Genomic DNA, 23,408 nt, shown 5'->3' with positions numbered 1-23,408 from the left:
CTACACAACTGGCTTCATAACGAACAGTCAAGTACCCGCCATTAGGGAAAAATGTACTACATACCGTACTGAATAATTATTATCTCCATGACATTCAAAAGGAACATTAAATCCAGGGCATGTAGCTCGTAAGTGCAATAGACCTCTGGAGAGGCCGAGACGTAGATGGGAGAATAATGTTCAAATGGATTTGAGAGAATTTTGATATGATGATAGAGACTGGATTAATCTTGCTCAGGATAGGGACCGATGACAGCCTTATGTGGGGGCGGCAATGAACCTCCGGGTTCCTTAAAAGCCGTAAGTAAGTCTCTTAAATAATTAGCAGTTAATTGCAATCACTTTCGACCTGACATTTAGATAAATATTATCCTTATTTTTAACTGAAACCAAAAAGAGTAAGTGAGTAAGTAAGTAAGGCATTCAGAAGTAAATTTATTATTAAGAGTAATCGCTAGAAGATTTAGCTTTTCAGCTTTGTTGCTTTTAATAAGAATTTTCGCTGAGAGGAAAATAATTTACTGCAAACAAACAGAAACGTCCTGTAATCTGTCACAGGCCTGTGCTGGGCGCAATGATCTATCAGCAGCAAATAACAGCATTAGACTGCAATAACATTATTAACACTAACTGTAAAACATGTAGACTGATTATCGATCGCAGAGATACGCCACGAGACTATCTGCATTCTGTCTGAAGAATAGTCGTGGGCTGCGACACGAGTGGCTCACATAATATTGTGATCGATGCCACTTTTCTTTCAAATGTATACAAATATACGTTTTTCAATCGCCATTACTGTAGAGCTGTTTGTACGGAGATGACGAAAATACTGCACAATGTACAACTGATCAAACTTTGCAGATCGAAATATGTTTGCAACAAATTTGCAATGTAGGCCTACAGTGTCACTCATTTACGCCTACGACAATTTACTAATCGCAGTAAATGAACTGTCGTAACTTTCTGTTCTCTCTCTTTGTTTGACTTCTTTAATATTCGGCAATAAATCCGTACTTCGCTGGGCGCAGGAATTGTGAGTCCTCCCATAAACGTTTGTCAGGGCCCTTGCACTCGCCAATATTTTAATAAATGTTGAAATTCTAGGCCTATAATATAAATACAGTGCACAGTACCTACTAAGACAATTTTATTGCAATGTCTAGTAACCTTGTTTGTTATTGAAATTGAAATATTAGGGTAAAGGTTAATAATACTGTGATATAAGTAATATTGTGATAGTTCTTTTTGAGGATTTATTACAATTTTACTGAGCGAGAGAAGGACCGGTTTTGTGCAGCAACTTGTCCACGAACATTCCCTAATACGTTGACGCAAAGAAAACCGATCTTCCTCTCGCTCAGTAAAATTGTAATAAATTCTCAAAAAGAACTATCACAATATTACTCGTATCACAATATTACTAATCCTTAACCTACTTGGGCAAGAGGAATTAAAAAAAACTCTCAATTTATAGACATGTTTAATAATGGGTATTACAATCATTAAAAAAAAAAAAAAAGATGTAACATTAAAAACAAATGCAGGCATACTTCAGTGAAAACGTTATACAGGGACATCATTTTATTTTTACTTCAATTTTTATTGTACCCGAGTTTTTTTAATGTACTTCCCTCCCACCCCTTTACTAGTAAACTTCCACCGTACTCCACATAGAACCAAAGCCGCAGTATAGAGTACTGACTGAGTATAGTACGTTCCAGAAATCTGGTCGTATTTTCCAGTGAATAAAGTAAATTTATCTGTGCGAATTGGCCGAAGTGAAGATTGAAAGGTACTCTGTTACAGAGTAGGTATCATACAGAACTATTTCAAGAGGCACAGGATTATGGCCCCCATGTCGACTGATACTTTGAGGTTACTGTAAAACAATATTGTGTTTGTTAAACATACTACAACAATAGAAGAATTAAAGAATTGCATTCCAGAAACAATACATTCAGTTTGAGAAGATATGCTTAAAACGTTCTCGATAGTATGTACACAAAAGAACTTAAGCCTGTATCGAAATGAACGACCATTATTTTCAACAATTTGTTTAAATATCTAGATTTTGATTATTTTTGAATTTAAATGCACTCTCCATATTGTATACTAATATGCTGTAGACAGTGTACTGTACGCTGCATAATAAATACGTCCGCCAGGATAGTTCAGTTCGTGAGTAAAACACTTATTACTAATACTGTACTCTATTGTGAGTAAATAAAAACCTAACGAAAATTATCAAACTGAAAGTGGTGATAGTTCTTAGTTTACGTAAATGGGTGCACTACTTATCTTCCCTCCTATACCTGTAAAGTGATTTGTTTGTATTTTACTCTAGTATCATCAAACTCCGGCCGTGGAAGGGGGTAGCAAAGTGTTTGCGGTTCTCAAGCGTTAATCCAAAGGTATAGCCAGGTTAATATTAGTAAAAACAAAATGGTGACCCGTTATATAATATAAGAAAAATTAATATGCAGATATAACTAAGTCAGTGTGATGTAGTATCCTAACTTACAGTATAGAAGGCTACTTTAGGCTTAACCCTTCAGTAGTAGCCTAGTTCTTAAAACTTGTTGAACGTATAATTGCTGTTTCTATTACACGTGATGTAACAAAATTCTTCTTTCAGGTAAAAAAAAAAAAAAAAAAGTTTATTGAATATTTTGTAGGCTATCATTCTCTCCCAAAAAAATATCTAAAAATCGCGCCGGACCCCCTCGAGTGGTATCCGTCCCCCTAAAGGCACCCATACTTGGAGCCGAAGCACCCCACGTAATGAAACAAGTAAACAGCGACTCCCGCAGACAAGATTTAGGCCTATAATGCAATAACTTGTATCTTGTTTGCTAGCCTGGAGCCGAAGAGGGATGAACTGTGAGCTGCTGACACCTACATCCAGCTCCGAGAACTACAACCGAGAGAACCAGCACAACAATATAAACAACTGCACAGCGCTGCACCAGAGGCGGAGGTAAGGAGCACTAGCACTAGCAGGTCTTCTGTAACATTGGTTGATCCTTACAACGCAATCCACGAACTGCTAAGTTATTAGAACGAATCAAGATAAATTCCTATAAACTTTAAGTGCCTAAGCAGATACTTACAAAAATAAGTGGTCATTGCACTAGCATTATCCTAGCTACAACTTATAAAATGGGATTAATAATAATAATAATAATAATAATAATAATAATAATAATAATAATAATAATAATAATAATTTATTTATTTAATCTGGCAGAGCTAAAGCCAGTAGGCCTTCTCTTCCGACCAGCCAGATTACGAACTAAACAAAAATCTGTGTTGTTGAATCCGATTCGAAGGCAACTGGTTAATGAAGTTTAGCAACTCCTACGTAACATAAGAACATACGATAGATCGGCCACTCAATTCTACACGGACGTACAGCTGTTGGTCGGCACTACAGTCGCGCTCCAACCTCCTGACGTTTCGCGAGCGCGACGTTGTCACAACTACTCTCCCCGTCTGTCTCAGCGGCAGTACAGTATTTTGAACTGGAAAGATTTATTCGTCCAAATTGTATAATTTTTGGTTTTGTCACAAGTTTAATTACCTTACACACAATATAAAATAATGTAGGCCTAACTAAATTCACCGATTTTTATAAGTACCGGTATCTATACTTCGACCTCAGAATATAAAAACCTGTTACGGTATACTTAATTGTATGTGATATAAGAGCTGAGTTTCCTATAAAAATTATTCTCTTGTTACCGTAACAGAAATACACTAAAATAAAAAAAAGCCAAGTATAAGCATAATAAATACTAAATAACGGTACATAAACACTAGAAGAAAAATTCATTACATCAATTTATCACAAATAACAATACACACAAAATATTACACTATACGGTACCCCACCAAAAGACCAATCGTTAAATATGAAATATATAAACATTATATAGGAACAGCGGCGAACTTCTGCCTAAGCAAACTAGGCAGCTGCCTAGGGCTCTAACTTCGAGGGGGTCCCGCCAGGAATAATAATAATAATAATAATAATAATAATAATAATAATAATAATAGTGCTATTTGCTGTGGCAAACTTTCCCGTGGCAATAAATGTTGTTATAAATTGTTGTTTAGTCAACTGTTCGAAGACAGGTTTGAACCTCATAAGTGACACTAATGAGGCATCACTCATCCCCTCCATTGCATTCATCGATGACTAGTAACATATTTCACTAATCAGATGTACATACAAACAATTGCTCTTCATCTGACATATAAGTGATGTAATGCTGTTTATTAATATACATACATACATACATACATACACACACGTATCAGCCAGAACCTCAGTCAGAAGTAATCTTGTAATTATAAATATAAAAAAGTATAATTGGTACTTGTCTATTTCATTTCTAAGTCTGCTTGTCTATTTTCTAAATTCAAATTACGTTAAATAAATCCTACTCTGTTAACTGCCTAGGGTCTCTATATCCAGGCTTGTTTGGAAAAATAAAGTACACCTATACGTCATTTCTTTGTTACGGACGGTACAGCCGTATGCTCCACAATATTTCACATGCCATGTGCGTTAGAAAGAGAGAAAGATACGCCAATAGTACGGAAGTTACACGTCACGTTATTTCAGCCTTTCTCTACAGGAGTTGTGTATCCAGTTTATAATGTTGAGATCGCTGGTCTGCGTGCTCACATGTTGCAACGCAGCACTGCCGCTATAGGCATCGCTGTCACACCTGAAAGCGCCAGGAGGTTTGAGCGCGACTGTAGAGCGGCAGTTTTTACTCCCTGACTTAAACTTTAGGGGTGCTATTCATAGACATTTCGCAGCACGCGCTACGAGGGTGCTGAACTAGCCCCGGCTATCCACTGGTTACTAGTACAGAATTCAAATCATATCCTATCGCTTACACTGGTTTATGAATACGAAAAACGCTGATCATCCACCGGAAGCCCGCGCTAAGAATGTCTATGAGTACGAGTATGGCCCCAAGATACGACTTCTATATTTGCGGGAGAATCATTTCCCGTCCGACAAGCTATAGGCTAGTTCACATTGAAGACTGTCTTACATTGGACCCCGACGCAAAGAATGTAATAATTTAGGAATATAGTTTCACCACTTTCATGTTAAAATAATTATCTAGTTGACTAGTTTCAGCTTTGTGTCAGCCATCTTCAGAACTGGCGAAGTGTGTAATCAACATGTGGGCTTCGGTATTGTGTAAGCTTAGTATCTATACTAATACAGTAATAAATCTGTAGCCGAAATTTTTCTGGTAATTTTCGATTTTCCAAAAATAATTGGTCCTAACATATATAATTAACCACCCTGAAACCGAAAATCGCTTTTTTGAAATTTTTGTCTGTCTGTCTGGATGTTTGTTATCTTTTCACGCGATAATGGCTGAACCGATTTATATGAAAATTGGAATATAAATTAAGTTCGCTGCAACTTAGATTTTAGGCTATATGACATTCAAAATACGTTATTTAAAAGGGGGGTTATAAGGGGACCTGAATTAAATAAATCGAAATATCTCGCGTATTATTGATTTTTGTGAAAAAATGTTACATAACAAAGTTTCTTTAAAAATCATTTGCGATAAGTTTTATTCTTTGAAAATTTTTGATAGGACTGATATTTAATGGGATAAATGAGTTTTAAATTAAAATACAATGCCATCTATGGCATGAAATGAAAACAAATGACTACGTCTATAAGGGGCCTTGGACAACAATAATCGAAAGCTATGAAACATAGCCTACAGAGAATGTTTCTGTGTTTGTATGAAGTAATATCGAAAGCTAAATTAACCGATTTGTATAATTAATTATTATTTCACCATTGGAAAGTGTAGTTTCTCTAGATGGGCATAATGCTATAATGTTATTGCAGTAACTTCTGAGTGCTCTCTGGACCAAAATGATCGCATTTTAATTATTTAAATGCAATTTAAATTAAGTAACATATTAAACGATTTATCCTTCTATCAAACACGAATGTTCCCTGGATCAAACGTCCTATTTTAATTATGTAATTACTTTATATTTATTTCTAACAGGTGCAGCGGAGCGCACGGGTACGGCTAGTAATAATATAAAAACACAATCTAGCAGAGGTGAAATTTCAGAAAAGTGGTATCGGACTAATGTTAGAGAATCGTTACACCGATATAGGCCTAAATACCTTTAATCGAATTAGCGTGATTTTTCATATAGCTGGAAACAAGGAAGCGGATAGGCTAGCAAGGATGCATAGTTCAAGGGTGAATGTTTAAGATATCTACCCCATCTGAAAATATAAAACTGATTAAATCCATTCTGAGTGAAGAATGGTGAATGTATATAAAATGTACAGAAACAAGGTCAAATAATACATCTATTGATATACAGTATTCAACTAGCCTATTATCTAATACAGTATTATGTATTTTTAATATATGAATTGATGAATATAATTTCCACGGTACGTTTTAAAATATTTCACGTTATACAAAAAACTGGAAAAGTAATTCTAATTCTATACGTGCAAAAATAGACAAAATAAATCACGACTTACTAGAATGTAAAAAGGTAAAGGTATCCCCGTAACATGCCATGAAGGCACTTGGGGGGCATGGAGGTAGAGCCCCATGCTTTCCATGACCTCGGCACTAGAATGAGGTGGTGTGGTCGGCACCACGCTCTGACCGCCTTTTACCCCCGGGAAAGACCCGGTACTCAATTTTATAGAAGGCTGAGTGAACCTCGGGGCCGTTCTGAAAGTTTGGCAACGAGAAAAAATCCTGTCACCACCTGGGATCGAACCCCGGACCTTTCAGTCCGTAGCCAGCTGCTCTACCAACTGAGCTACCCGGCCGCCCCCTTACTAGAATGTAGGCCCACAAATACGCCTAACCCGGGGTTCTCCCTCACCCGATTGAAGCGGAATTGCTGCGTAACTTTCGGCGTTGGACCTCAGACTCATTTCGCCATCATTAATTCACATATTATCATCATCTTCATCATCATCATCCATACCATAGCACGATATCAGTTCACGGTGCAGCGTGCTGTACTTGTACAAGAGCGCCGCCGTTCGGCTACCCAATCATTCATACAATGGGTCCCTCCTCCGTACAAGGGGGGGGGGACTGTGAGGCAGCGACAATGGACTTGTTCTTCGCTAACTTATGTATTTGTGACACACCCTGAAAATAGTACCAGACATAGGCCTAAGATTTTCGAATCGAAGGCGTCACAAAACAACAATTATTCTAAGGGAACGTCGTTAGTGTGGCTGCTTGTTGGCGAAGTCGTTCTTATTGCAACACTAACACTTATTAATTTGACGATCGTGAAGCAAAATCCTACGAAACAGCTCGCAAGTTCTTGTTTTGGATGCTTTATGTCTGATAACCATGTCCAAACATACAGGTTTAGAATACTGCAATGAGAATGGGATGCAGAATTCTTGGCCCATCTGCAGTCGTTTCCCTCCCTGCCCCTACCGGACTTCCTCGTAAACGTCACTGCTCGGTATTGAAGTGCGTACCTGTCCCCAGGGATCGCGTGATTTATGTCCATATCCTGACAGCTTCAATTACCATATTGCTTGCATTGCTCTTCCCGGCGTGCGATACCCTGCATGGCGGGTCTGTTGAACAATCGTGCATTGTGGCTTGTCTCAACATTCGCTAGTTCAGCTAATGTTACTTGTCTTTTATTCAGTGCACGTTGTGCTAAGAGACCGGAGTGTACATACTTCAGGCTGGCCAGGGTAACTTATATTTTTCGAGGCCAGGAGGCGCCAGGTCGATTTTATAATTCTCATATAGGCCTAATCGTAAATTTTTCATTCATAAGAAATAATATTTTATTCATGTTTAAATATTTTCGTAACGAAGTCAACTCCGCAAGCCTAACAACCTCCATATCTAGATTCGTCTGACATTCCATAAGTAACTTATTCCTACAGAAATGATGATGATGATGATGATGATGATGAAGACGATGAAAACAGCTTCTACCAATAGGCCTACTACCAAAATCCCAGAGCCAGGGCACTTTTTTTGTTTAGAAATACACCACTGTTAAGATACTTAACGATTGCTTAATTTTAAGTAGCTTAAGATTAAAGAATGTTATAGGCCTATGAGTTCATTACAAAAAAAAAATATTCTTGGTTTATTAAATTTAGGGACATTATATTACTTAGAAAAATATTATTTTCGTTTGTTTCGTCGCCAGTAACTTAGGTCTATGCCGAGGCTTCTCTGGAATGGATGGATAACTAAAACATTCGCACATCCGGATGTCTTTAACAACAATAAAGCAATAAGACTATGCTTAATGACGCGTGCTAGAGGCTGATTCGACCAGGTTTGACTTCAACCAATCCGGTTTCGATGCCCGTCTCATTGAAAACGCGGGCACGAGGAGTTTTTCTCGGAGTTCTCTCGTTTCTCCTCACCATTGTCATCATTCAACCATTACTCCACAATCTCCCTCATTCTGTGAGGTCCAGAGCCAGGTCTCAAGAACAATAAAAAATGGCTGAAAGTTGTATAGTGTAGGCGACATACACATTTGTGTTTAAACAGTCATTAAAACCTTGCGCTGTAAGTGCCAGTTGGACCCAAAAATAACCGGAATGTTTTTTTTTTTTTTTTTTTTTTTTTTTCATTTTTATTGAACACTACATTCACAGTAGGTACTTTAGTCCCCTTCAAAGTATTGTAGAACGGACAGCATGGTGACGGATGTTGCGAAGGGCCTCACTATAGGGGCAGAAGCCAAGGATATGGGGAAGAGTTTCAATCTCGCTGAGACAGCGCCTACAGCGGGTACCATCCCGACTTCTACCCGGTACAGCTCGGACAGAAGCGACATAGCCTCCATTTTAAGGGCGTCTATCCACTCCGAGAGGGTTAGACAGTTGCGATTTCTTATGCAGCTGTTTGCTGGGGGGAACTCTTTGTTAAGAATCACTCCTTTAAGCTTACCCTTTTGTTGCAATGTACACCACTTTTCAAATTCTTTTCTTCTTAAAGCGTCTCCAACTTTTCGAGAGTCCACAAAACTTTCACGGCTATTTAAAAAAGATTTAGCAGGAGTTAATTTAAGGCTATTTGAACATGTTTTACTCTCCTCAATAAAGTCCCTAGTGGAAGTAATGTAAGGACATTAGTTTTGTGTAATACCCTTAAGTCGTTAATGTGTTGTAGCGTGGATTCCCAGCGTACCCTAAAAAGACCAAGACCTTTGTATTTACGATGTGTATATACCATAGGCGCTATATACCAAAGAATATTTGGGTGTTACCCTCAACAGTCAGGCCAAAAGTGATGAAGATATTAATAATAAGATTGGTCAAGGAAAGCGGGCCATAAGACAATTAAATACACTCCTGTGGAATGACAAGGTAACAAGGAAAACTAAGACAAGTATATATAAAACTATAATAGAAAGTAGGCCTATGTGTAGCCTACCTATGGATCTGAAACTTGGGAAATGAGAGACAGGATGAAGAAGAAATTGTTGGCTCTAGAAATGGATTACTGGCGCCGTAGTTGTCAAATTTCGAGGATGGACCACATTAGGAATCAGGATGTCCGTAACATAATGCAGGTATCAGGAGATATCTTACAATCAGTGGAAACTAAACGCCTGATATGGTATGGGCATCTCCAGAGAATGTCAGCCGACCGCTGGCCTAATAAGGTCTTCAACTGGACTCCCCCGGAAAAAAAGAGAAGAGGAAGGCCAATGAAAAAATGGAGCAAGGAGGTTCAGGAGGATATGGTCTGCGGGGGTCTACAAGTGGGCGATTGGCAAAACCGGAGTACCTGGAAGTTGAGAAGCGGGAGACGGCGACAGCCGTAAAATTACTCGCATTACATACATACATACATACATACATACATACATACATACATACATACATACATACATACATGTATATACCATAGAATCGGGTGTATCAGTTGGTAGGTGCAAAATTTCTTTAAGAGTGCTTTTCATAATTGTATCAGCGTTATCTAAAAAAAGTATTGGGTGTTGTATTCAAGGGCATTGTCTGAAATGTGTAGATTAATGATAGGCAAATTGAGGAATTTAATATACAAAACTTTTGATCAGGATGTAATAAAGGCGACGAAATTAGTAAATCTAATCTAGTTTTCAAGTCGTTTAAAACGGTTTGGGAATCGAATATACAAACGTCAGAAAAATTAACACCTAAGTAGCGTACATGCTCATTTGCAGTTAAGCATGTAACAGTAGTGTCATCAGAAATGTTTAGTTGATTTGGTTGCAATTTACCGCGAGAAATATTAATAGCTACAGATTTATTTACATTTATATCTAAACCAATAGCTTTGAAACGATCAATAGCCATCCTTGTGACTTCTAAAGCAGTGTTTTTGTTTTTAGCTATGATAACAGTGTCATCTGCAAAACCAAGTACAGTAATGGGTTTTGAACCTGAAACAAGATTGAAACCGTATTCGGCAGCGATCGAGTCTTCTGACAATTCATTAAGGATGTGATCAGTACATAGATTGTATAATGCGGGTGAAAGGGGCGATCCTTGCAAAATTCCTTTTCGTAAATCTATGGGGTTTTTTTATTATTGATTTCTACTCTAGTGGAATTATTTAGTTGAAGATTCAAAATTAACGTTTTCAACAAGATTGGAATAAGCAAGCTATCTAATGTGTTTGATAGTTGCAAGTGCCCGATATTATCGAATGCCTTACTAATGTCAAGGAAAACGACAGTTGCATCACATTTTTTAGATTTTGCGGACATTAAAATGGACCTGAGAAGGGATGTATTAACTATTGTCCTGGAGAACTTGTAAATCATCTCTGATGAGGATTGAATTTTAATATTCTCGAAGGCGTTTATCGAGGACGCGTTCAATTACCCTACGTGACACGGAACAAATAGTAATTGGTCTCCAGTTTTTAAAGTCATTTTCGTCACCGGATTTGTAAATGAGAACACTTCTTGCGGTCTGGAAGCATGGAGGTACGTGACCAGTCTGGAGCATTCTTGTAGCTATGGAGGAGATGATTTCTGCAGCACTATCATCCTTCAGAACTCTCATCAGGACGTGGTCTGGGCCAGGAGCGGTGTCCACCGCGATTCGAAATATCGAAAGCGCAACTTCTGACTTGGTGATAGATTTCTGGAATGTTTCATCTAATTCGAGGATATTCTGATCGAATATTATTTGGTTGAGAAAAATTTGAACTGTAAAGTTGTTGCACCTCGCTGACATCTAATTTGCACGTTGGTTTATTTTGACTCAGTACTGTTCTTATTGCTTTCCGCCGTTGATTGAAGTAGCCGAATTGTGTTTTCTCATAGAGAAATCTGTTCCTTATTTTCTGTCGGTCTCGTTTTGTGGCTCTTTCTGGGTTAGTGGATCTGTTGTATGTCCTCTGGTTATTGAAATTTTTCTTTACTTTTCTTGCTTCGTAATATTTTCTGGTTGGATGTTTGGGTCCGGCAGATAATCAATTGCTTCGGATAAGAAAATCAGGAATTGCTGTGTCACATCATCAAACACATTGTCGGATAACTCTGCGCTAAATTTATCCTTCCAAGTAGAAAGATTTTGTTTGTAGAAGGATAAAGGACTTCTAGTAGCAGTAGAGTGGTTTTCAGAATTATTAGTTAAATTATTGGAATCGTTCTTCCACACGATGGTTGAATATTGGGGATGTTTGCGAATGAGACATTCTCGATGAATATCTGGGTGAGACTTACTAATATGTATGGCTATTCCTCTTGAATTTAAGAAACATTTTCCACAATAATCACACTGAATTTGATTAGGATTCTGCGTTGTGTTACAAGTATCTAAATAAATATTATTTATGGAAGATGACTCTTCTCCTGTTGCAGCCTCCACGTAGTAGGAAATATCAAAGATTTGCTTATACTTGACCAGGTAAGGGTCTATAAATTATTATAGCCTATATAACTTAATAATATATGATATTTGTAAAGTTTCGTATATCGCAGTATCTCACCTACAGTACATTCCAACACAGAACTATAAAACTTTCATATCAAGATATGCGAAACCAATAAAAACTGGAGGTTGTTGATAAAATGTCTATAGCAACACATAACAGTTCAGGAAACAAGGCGAAAAAGTCACTGTTTTTCATTAGTCATTCAATAAATCATTATGCAAATATCACTTTGTGTGAAAAAAAAAATACTATGTATATCTTGCGTAGAAAAAAGTCGAAACACTTTAAATGACACTAATAAGTTCACATAAATAACGTAAAACTGTTCTGCTTCTCCGATCTCGTTCATGACCATCTCTATATTTATACCGTAATAAAAACTCATAATTTTATTACAGTATATATTGTTTTATATCTTTCAAATCTAAAAACTCGTCGATTGAATATTAAGGATTAAAATCAGCCATTTCTCAATTCTTGAGTTAAAAGCAATTAGGCCTATATTTAATAGCTTTTAAGTTATCCGGAAATTTATTGTGCAATTTCGGCCCAAGATATGCTATGTGACTATTTTGAGCCTAAGGCTCGCTCCCACTGAGCGGAATCGAATCGAACAGAATTTCTCTTCACAATGTGTTTAAATGGAAGATGGCAGAAAGCGGCGCGTCGAAGCGACTCGAACAGAACAGAATTGATGAGCTAGAATATTTATTCCACTGCCGGAATAGAATTGCTTGTTTCGGGTATAATCAAGTTCTCGCGAAGCCTTCGTGAAAAAACAAATGAACCACTTCCATTCTTGGCGGCTTAATTTGTTTACTATTGGAAGTTATTGCTAAAAAAGTACGTATACAAAAATAACAATATAATATGAACGAAGAAAAATTAATAAATCCTGTATAGAATTATTCTCTTTTGTAAGACAAAACACAAAAGTGCTGTTCGCTTCGATTCCACTAGATGTGAGCGGCAGCAGACTTTTCGGTTCGATTCGATTCCGCTAAGCGGGAGCGGGCCTTTGCCTTTACTCAACCTGAAATACGGAAGAGTTATTTCATTCCTAAGTCTTGTCGGATAACTGTGTTGGTCACTTCTTGGATTAAAATGATCTAAGGAGTTATGCATTAAATGCAAAACATCCAAAATAAATAAATTACACTTTTTTAAAATACCTAAAACTATAAACAATGGTCTGCAAGGGGTTTATTCAGTGCAAGTTTTAGAATTCTAATTAGGCCTCTTTTTTCTGCTAACCAAAATTTCTTTTAGTCTCTTACTTCCTCTTCGTGAAGCCTTCACTCTTTTTCCCAGCGATGTCAACTGCGGCCTTTCATATACTTCACACAAACGATTGGAAATATTCACCACTGTTTCTTCTTCCACAACAAGGTATAAATTCTTTTACAGCACTTGTCTGTAACGAGTATGACTCCATTTTGCATTGTTGCAACAGCTTCGCCATCTCCCGGAACACGCTGAAACTTTGCGCACATACTAAAGAAGCTTCAAATAATGAGTACCGGTACCGACAAGAACGTGTGGGTGTCCGCCGCCTGGCCGACAGAAGTACGAAGCTCGGCGCCTCGAGCCTCCCTGGCCGAGAGCTGCTCGGCTGCTGCGCTCGCTTGTGCTGTAGCACTGAGGAATCTGGTTGGCATGAGGGACTCCTCGTTAAGTTACTGGGCATGGGAGTCCCAGATGGAATGATACGCCTCATTTCTAACTACCTCCGAGGCCGTACATTCAAAACCCGTGTAGGCACTAGTTTCTCCACCCCCCGTGAAATTCACGCAGGAGTCCCACAGGGTTCCATTATCGGGCCCATACTTTTCAATATATTCATTAATGACCTCCCGTTTCGCTATATCCACGGCAGAAGTAGTCATCTGTATATCTATGCAGACGACACTGCCCTCTTGGCGATGGGAAAAACCTATAGATTAGCGTCCCGTAGATTGCAGTCGATCTTAGATCACCTCCAGCCGTGGTTCACGACTGGAGAATCAAGGTCAATGTAGAGAAATGTCAGGCCATACTCTTTTCACTAAGAGCGAGGCTCGAAGACATACCACCACCACCCACACTTTTCGGACGAGAAATGCCGTGGATGAACCAAATTAAATATTTAGGGATCATTATGGACTCTCATCTCACCTTCCGAGATCACATCCAATCCCTTCTTCGTAAGGCCAACGGGCTGATAGTTAGACACTATCCCATTCTGGCGGCCTTAACTCCTGACAACCTGAGGGTAGGACTTACCATGTATAAGGCCCTCATTCGCTCTGTCATTACCTATGCCGCACCCGCATGGGGGTTTGCGGCAGTGTCCCATCTCCGTAAACTCCAAGTTATCCAAAACCAGGTGATTCGATTCATTACCCATCTCCTCCGAGTCGCCTCGAGAAGAAAGTTCCATGATGAACTAGAGTTGCCAACCATAGACGAGTTCATTGCTCGACTGGCTAGGAACCTGTATGCGGAAGCTCGTGCTAACCCCAACCCGCTCATATCTTGCCTCGGCCAGTATGATCCTAGGTTACGGCGTAGACACCAGACAGGTCCATTAGCTATACTTTTGAGACAGGAGGACAGGGAGGCTGGCGTTACTCCCAGGTTTTGGTAGCCACGACCCAACTCCATGAGACTCTTTGGATAGTGCAACCACTTTAAAATGACCTTGTCTTAACTGGGCTAAACAAAATCCCTCCCCAACAATATCTACTTTTGTTGATCGATGGAGCTATCATAGAGCCAATTGGCTAGTATAGATCCATCGATTCATAGAGTCATTCAAACTAAGAGCCAACTGGCTAGTCTCTGATATTGAGACAACTCATCCTGTCTAAGGTTTTTCCGTGGTTTTCCTAAGGCGCTAAGACAAATGTCGGGATGAGCCCTAAAAGAAATGGGCCACGGACCTGCACTCATATCCCCATGAATCTCCCTAATTAACTCTAAATTAATTAACATTTACATCTCTCCCCCCTCTTCGCAATTGAGCCATCATATAGCCAAATGGCTGGTCTCGGAACTGAGACAAATCAACAAGGCTCATGACAACAATCACCTCCTACATAATAGCCAAATTGGCTAGTCTCTTACATGAGACAACTCATCCTGCCTAAGGTATTCCGTGGTTTTCCTCAGGCGTAAGACAAATGTCGGGATGAGCCCTATAAGAAATGGGCCACGGACCTATACGCCCTTCCCCATATATATTCCCTTTATTATAAACGAAGTATGCCCTAGTTCAGAACTTATATAAATTGTCTATTAAATATAGGAGGTCACTCAATTATTCGCAATTGAAAGGACAGGGACCTCTCAAATTGCAGATTTAGATTTCACGGCGCTTCTTCCGACGGCCTTCACATGCCTTGTCATCGAACAACAGATGACAGCGTCTTGCCATCCTAACGGCAAACACCAGCCAGCTCTTCCTCTTCCTCTTCCCGTTCCGTGATCGGTTGATCAAATCTCAGTCCCCCTCGCGTGTGTGGTACCTAAGAGGTTACGTCCAATTTCGGCTTCCCCTTCAAAATTTTCTAGAGTTCCTTCAGTGGAGCAGCGTAACCCGGAGTGAGACTAGTGGCCAACAGGCTTGGAGCTCACATATATAGCTTTGTACAGCCCCCAACCCCTTGCAAGGACGCGTTTTGCGTACCTTTTAAAATTTTTCCTCCCAATTCTTTTTCGAACGTGCGGGCATTCATGTGGCTTGTGTTGCGCAGGGAGAAGGAGATGGGAGCGCTGACGCGCGAGGAGCGGCGCAGGCGCAGGAGGGCGACGCAGAAGTACCGCACGGCGCACGCCACGCGGGAGCGCATCAGGGTGGAGGCCTTCAACGTGGCCTTCTCCGAGCTGCGGAAGCTGCTGCCCACGCTGCCCCCCGACAAGAAGCTGTCCAAGATCGAGATCCTCAAGCTGGCCATCTGCTACATCGCCTACCTGAACCACGTGCTGGACGTGTGACATTGCTCTGGTGACGAGACATTTCGCTGTCTCCCTACGAACCTTCCGTTGCCCCTTTGAAATGAGATGTAGTCAGGGCCAGATCTGTTTTATTAGCGAAAACGTGAAATGTGAAGTATATGCAGCTTTTATCACAAATGTGACTGATTTATGACAGTCAATCTGTCGCGAATTTTGGCTGTTCCTTCGAAAAATCTTCATTTTTGTGATAAAAACGAAAAAGGACAATTCTTTTTAATTACTTTAAAGAAATGCAGTATATTAGTGTTTTGAAGAAATCAGCTGAAAACAACAGACGGACAAATGATTGGGAATTCTTTTTAATGGTCCACAGGGAGTTGAGTATCGATAACGCTAATTTACAAATAGTGCAGTATTATTATTGTTACTATCATCATCATCAATATCATTGTCTCAATAATCATTATTATCATTATTGTTATTATCATCAACTTATTATCATTATCATTATTATTATTATTATTATTATTATTATTATCATCGTTATTATTATTTATTATTATTATGATTAACAACTTTATTTCGTCATGAATGTTGCATAATGTAGCCTATAAGATTATTGCTAATTAAGAATGTGTATTAGTGTAGGACACTACATGATGAAAAAAATAATCATGTCATTTTTCATGAAATTACTGTCATTTTAACCATAGTAAGTAACGACATTTTATTCACTTTTCACCAAATAGCTGAAAAATGTGAATCAGGAAAACCTGCCCTGGCTATAATATCCAACTGAAATGATCTTTCGGTAAGCGAGCTGAAGGAATCATTATCCCGTTTGAATCCCCATCAGTCACCTTCCCCTACGCGAACCGAAGGAGCAATATCCTTGCCATCATGCTCTGGACAAATAATCTAGATAATACTCTATCACACGAGCTGTCAAAGGCCTTACAAGGCTCGATAAAATAAATCTAGGAATATTCTACCGCTGAGCGAGAAACATTAAAGTTGATTTCCTGTATTTTCACGGAAATACGTGTTTTCAGTATTCTTAATTCAAGAAAATCGAAATAACGGTTCATGGCGCGCTCTCTGCCCTCAAGGATTGGGTGAATGTCGTCCTTCACCAAATAGGAACCATTTTTATCCGAGAAGATAGAGCAGGGTTTGACTTAACAAACGTAAATGACGTTTTCTTGTTTTACAAATTGTCAAATGCTGCTAACTGCTAATTTATAGACATGGCCCACTGAGTAAGTTCTTTTTTAATTATTTTATACGTACATTTCTTATGAGTGTTAATTCCCATGTCCTATACCCAGAAAAGTACACGGTATAGAAATTATAATGACGTAAATAGTGCCTTCGTCTGAAACATTGGCTACAAAAATGAAGTAAAAGTCAAATATCTAGGAGTGATTGTTGACAAACGTCTGAACACATAGAATGTGCCAGAAACAAAGATTAGATAGATCTCCGTATCTTAAAATTCCCCGCTTTGAATAAGAGCAGCGATGACCTATGGTTGTGAAGTTTGGAATTCCGCATGCATCAACGATCAGCCGATCACAGCTCCGACACATCATGTTACAGACTGAATCATTTTATGATTTTATTTGCTGTATCATTCGAACTCTGGCTCTGCTACTTCAATTCCATTAAACTGATGCCTTCAAGAAAAGGATAATGAAGTTGGAACCAAAAATGTTGTAGCATCTTCCTAATCACTTTAAGGTAACAGCCTTATATAAAAGGCTGAAACGTATGTAAAAATCAATATCACGATAAAAAATGTCTCTCGATAATAATATTGATATCATCTGCGAACTCTAGTACCGGCATCACAAACACTTCCATCCACTCCTACACGCCAGCTCTCCTGATTGGTGATTTTTCTATCACAGTAGAAAGGCAATTTTCATTATACTCATAGATAGGCCTAATCGATACACGACCAGCTTTAAAATAGAATAGAAACAACATATTGATGGAAATGTCTTTGACCTCGCACTCTCAGATTGGTCGATATCAGAACACTATTTTCTCGAAAACAAAGTAATCACGTTGAAACGAAATCAATCACATTTTAAGACATCCACAGCCGAATTGCTCAGTGCAGTTGAATCGTGTAAAATCAGCAAGACAAGTTGAGCGTTCACAATTAGGAATGTATACCTAATAATAATAGTAATAATGGTCAGTGTGTGCCTTGTTCAGGCTTGGAATATTTGCTGTTTTCTTGTCGCAGTCATCTTGGTGCGTTGTTTTCTTCTTCTTTGCGATTCCATTCCAGATCTTTCATCACAGCCTCACTTCTGTCTTCGTTTTGACTTAAAATGAGACTGAACGGTTTGTCTGCGTGAGCGCGAAGTGAATGTCCAGCTCACGGCGAGCGCAGCTGTATTACTAAGACGTCGTCATTGCGTGGTTTCACAGACATTTGGTTACCGGTACCTCGTTGCCGAATTTTTAAGTCTCTTGGTAAGTAAACATTTTCAGTTGTTAATTCGTAACAATAATTATTTGTATATGTAAATTTTGAATTTCATTCAATTTATTTTATTCATAATTTTTGAAGCTATACAAAATGTTATTATAACTACAACTTTCGCAGCTTCGTAAATGTACTGCATATGCAAAGAATTACGTAAGCGTAAACTTAAACCTAAGACGATAACATGAAAGTTTGCGAACTCCAAGCTTTATGCTCCCGCTTACATTATTTTAAAACGATACACAACCTTAGAACGCTGAAGTAGAGAACAGAATATGATGATGATGACGATGATGAAATTTAATGACGTCGTTATGTGTCCATGGTTACCAAGTATCTTTGCGGTTATGTTTATGTTCCCATCGTGAATGGTGGCATGACTTTTCAATTTTATGGTAATGTGGTCGTACATTCTTACGTTAATGATATGTTTTCATGTGAATTGGGCATTATAATATTGCATATAACAGGCCAAACCCCCTGATAATTCCCCACTGTTTGTTGATATCGATGTTACTGCATGGAGACAAGAGAGATCGCCTGCGTCTGATGTATTGTTGCAATTCTGACGGTCCCCAGGGCTCTGCCTCGCCATGTTTGGACACTATTCACTATTTCACGGTTCACGACCCCGTCACGGCTGATCGCCCTTCTCTGTGCTGTCCAGTAATCATGTGCAGACCACTCAAAACACAAGGAATTGAAATCCTCAGCACTGGAAGCTTGTGAGCGTGAAATTGCATTACAACGATGTCCGGTAATTGGATCAGAAGACTCAGCTTCCTCGGACGTTCCAGGCCTCTTCTTCTTTTTGTTTTATGATTTTCAGAGCTCCTTTTGGCAGCTTTTCCAAAAGAGCTGTAGAAGTTCTTCGCATTCCTACATTACACAGAGGAACGGGCTGTAAACTGCGCGCTCATTCTGTTACCAATACAATGTCATTTAGTCACCATGGAAAGGTGGAGCGGTGCACAACATGCTTCTGTAATTAAAGGCTTTTACAAGAACGACAGGCTACTAGGCACGAATTTCGTCATTTTAATTTATGGAGCCACGATCCCGTCCCACCTGCCCATGCGGCTTACATTTTCATCATTACACATCAATTAAAACACAGCAATTTTCTCAACCGAAGGGCGTTTTGTGAAGAGATTTTAAATGACATGTATGAAGATGAAGACTTTATTGACACCTGGTGGATGTCTGAGGAAGCACATTTCCATCGGTAGTAGTCACTTACAGGACGTCCTTTTCAAGAAATGAATGGCATACTATGTACTTTATGATCATTTTCAAAACAAATTCTTGAGTCAGTAACCAGTCCTCCGCCGGACCCTGTGTATCTGATGTCATGAGGCCACAAAGATGTAATGAAATCTCACCAAGCTCAAATTTCTCATTAATTTTGTTCTTAACATGATAGAATGAAACCAATGTAAAATAATATCACAGATTGATTTACATTTTTTTATCAGGTTGAATATTGAAAGTATACTATCATTGATATGCTAACTTTATAATGTTAGTCATTAAATTGCATTCCTACCGAAGACGTGAAATAAAAATACAAACAACAAATTATGTTGCTTTTATTTGTAAATAATAGCTACTTACCTCTTGGTTATTATGAGTATCCACTCTATTTTAAATTGTACCTCTAGTTTACCTCTTGTTAAAAAAGGGTTTAAAGCGCTGAATTTTAGGTAGCGCTCACTTACCGGAACGAATTCGTTCGGATTTTTATTCTTTGCGTTAATTTAAATGGAGCATCGCCACTTGAACGGATTCCGTGCAGAATTCTGGCCAGAGAATTCTTTAATGGATTTCCGTACGGGCCGAGATCGAAATAAAGGATGCCATGAAAATTATATCGATAGCAATCGCGATAATATTGAAGGTAGGCTATGAATGAAATGGATGACTCGAAGCGTGTGATACATAATATAATAAAAATGCGAACGTGCCGATAAGTGAGCGCTTTCCTTTAACGAGACGTGCGACGAAATTGAGGCGGCCGGCTAGCTCAATTGGAAGGCCCTGGGTTTCATCTTGGATGGTGATAGGATTTCCTCTTTGCCAAAACTTCCAGAACGGTCCCGAGTTCTACCTCCAAGCTTTCCATGCGCCTCGATAGCGTCACAGCAGATACTTTTACCTTCTTTACCTAACATACGTCAGTAGGAACAATGGAGATGGACAAGGCATGTAGCAGGTATGGGTGAATCCAGAAATGCATAGCAGTGTTAGTTGTAGGCTGGAGGGAAAAAGACCTTTGGGGAGGCCGAGACGTAGATGAGAGAAACATAATACAATGGATTTGAGGGAGGTGGGATATGATGGTAAGTACTGGATTAATCTTGCTCAGGATAGGGACCGATGGGAGGCTTATGTGAGGGCGGCAATGAACCTTCGAGTTCTTTAAAAGATACTTGTAAGTAATAATAATAATAATAATAATAATAATAATAATAATAATAATAATGATAATAATAATAATGATTTATTTAACCTGGCAGAGTTAAGGCCATACGACCTTCTCTAACAGTCAACCAGGAGTAAAGACTGCGTTACAAAAACACTACAAATTTACAAAGTACACTACAATTTTACACACAAAACTGAATAAGATAATAATAATAAAATGTAAACAGTAAGTAAGAAGAAATCGGACATAATATATAACATACAGAAAGAAAGAAAAAAGCATAATAAAATGTGAACAGCAGGTCAAAATAAATGAGGCATACAAAGCATAAAAAAATAAGACAATTATTCATAATAATAATAATAATAATAATAATAGTAATAATAATAGTAATAATAATAATAATAGTAATAATAATAATGATAAAAAATAAGAATAGTAATAATGATGATGATAATAATAATAATAACAACAACAACAATAATAATAATAATAATAATAATAATAATAATAATAGTGGTGGTGGTGGTAAATTGAAATGAGGAAATTAAAGTTGAATAACTTAATTTAAAAGTAAAAAAAAATGTTTAAAAGTCCGCTAAAGTGTTGCTATGACGACTTTAGTGGTTTTAGGCCAATAAAGTTAATTTTCTCGGACTGATAACAGTTCGAAAAGCAACTGTTATAGAGAGCATGCACTAAATATAATTTAGCAGTTAGTTCTGGTTTCTCCTGCTCATCCTCTGAGGCCTCACAATGGAGGCTGTTGTTGATTTTAAATAATTGAATAAAAATAGCTCACGCGAAGAACCCACGCCTAGCTGCTATTTTCACATGTGGCTTCTGTGTAAGTACAGGGCAGTTTCTGTATTTTCAGTGTGTAAGGGATTTTGGAGGAAAATAGCCACTGCACGGAGAACTTCCTGCTCGCATGTGATGATTGTACTGAATGGATCGATGGCGGCGCCCCAGCTGCACTTGGCGGCCTGCAATTTAATTTGCTCGTTAACTGAAGACGCGCCACACGGCAAGACATCGATTTCGAAATTTGAACAAATACGCGTTTTCCAAGATCCCTGACAGTCACACAAAAACTGGTTTTAGGAAAGCTATCTCTTTGTCTGTCTGTATACTGCGATTTATCTTTAACTATACCTGAGTTATGTATGACCGATTTTGCACTTATTGTCTACGTTTACGAGTAAATTCAATCGAAAAGTTGCACAAGAAAAATGTACAGCAGTTATTTTACTAAATCAAATAATTATTTTATCGAAAAAGAGAGAAAATAATGATTCATACTAATTCGACATGACGTAACAATTGCGTAGCTGAATATTTCTCTTAGGCCTATATAATGAGTAGTAATAGGCCTAATAGCAACAGTAGTAGTGGCAGTAGCAGTAGCAGTTCCATAACTCTTCAATATTTAGGTCTATTTATTTATATCTACGGATGTCTCAGAATCATCGCTTTCAGCTGCCATGTTTTATCGGATGTATGATCATACGGACGTTCCTAATCCTTCTGGCAAAATAATACTCCCTTGAATGTATAACAATGGATTGAATCGAGCGAGTTGGCTCAGACGGATTGTAAATTCACATAGCATGATTCATCACCGCCTCAGTCACCAATATCATAAACATTAATCGAAATCTAAAATCAGCTATATAAATACAAGCCATCTCGTCGATGGAAACGGGAACTCAATAATAGTAGAAACTGATACCCAAAGATCCTACACATGCGATAAGACCGCAGATGTTATAGCGTGTGTAAATAAAGTTAAGAAAAAAAATTAAATTGAAATAATACGCAGCCCTTTAAATATAAATTTACTCTTTATTTTCAATGCAAAAAATTTCGTAAATCATTACGCTAATCGCAATTCTGAAAATGTTATCGTGTAAAAAGTAGCATGCAGTATACAATGTGGTAAATATGTAACAAAATCTTGGAAACAGAAAAGTCAATTTAAGCAGATGGAAATAAAGAAACTGCAAGTTTCCAAGGCTAACCGTTTCGGCAACAGATGTGTACCTGGTTCTAATGAATGCACTGAACTTAAAATTAACATGGAGGCATGAGATAATTACTCTGCCTACCATTACAATTCACTATGTTTCCATCTCTACCTGATTGATTTTAATTAATTTATTTATTTGTTTATTCATTCATTTATTCATTCATTTATTTATTAGTTATTTATTTTTAATTATTTATTCGTTCATTCGTCCATAGATGAGGACAGATCTAATATAAGATTTACATAGATCTATTTTTGTCAGTGGGATATTACATGAACGGAGGATAAGAGTTAGGGTTGGGGACGGAGCGGTTACTGTGACGTCATTACTCGGTTGATCCGAGTACAGTACCAAGTACAAATTTGTGGCGACAGATTTAAAATTTAGATAGATAGATTGTTTTACAGGCGTTGTAATAAAGCGCTTTCCTTTGCCAATTGACGAGAAAAAAAGTGCTTCTCTTCATTATAAAATGGCGGTTGCAAATTTTATTTGCGTGATTACAACTATTTGTGGAGTTATTTTATATGAAAGGCCTATTTAAC

The 23,408-nt window shown here is 38.2% G+C and overlaps 1 protein-coding gene across 1 annotated transcript in view; it reads left to right on the top strand.

Annotated features, from left to right (window-relative positions):
• The window catches only part of LOC138696763 (helix-loop-helix protein 1-like), a 30,798-nt gene extending 14,407 nt beyond the window's left edge, over positions 1 to 16,391 (top strand). Inside the window, exons 2-3 of the mRNA XM_069822189.1 lie at positions 2,860 to 2,980; positions 15,707 to 16,391. Of these exons, the coding sequence (XP_069678290.1) occupies positions 2,877 to 2,980; positions 15,707 to 15,947 (345 nt within the window). The 5' untranslated portion in view covers positions 2,860 to 2,876 and the 3' untranslated portion in view covers positions 15,948 to 16,391. The remainder of the gene's footprint in view (positions 1 to 2,859; positions 2,981 to 15,706) is intronic.
• The last annotated feature ends 7,017 nt before the right edge of the window (positions 16,392 to 23,408 follow it).

Source organism: Periplaneta americana, chromosome 1 (genome assembly GCF_040183065.1).
Source record: "Periplaneta americana isolate PAMFEO1 chromosome 1, P.americana_PAMFEO1_priV1, whole genome shotgun sequence".
NCBI classification, from domain to species: Eukaryota; Metazoa; Arthropoda; class Insecta; order Blattodea; family Blattidae; genus Periplaneta; species Periplaneta americana.
This window is presented reverse-complemented; position numbering and strand designations above follow the sequence as displayed.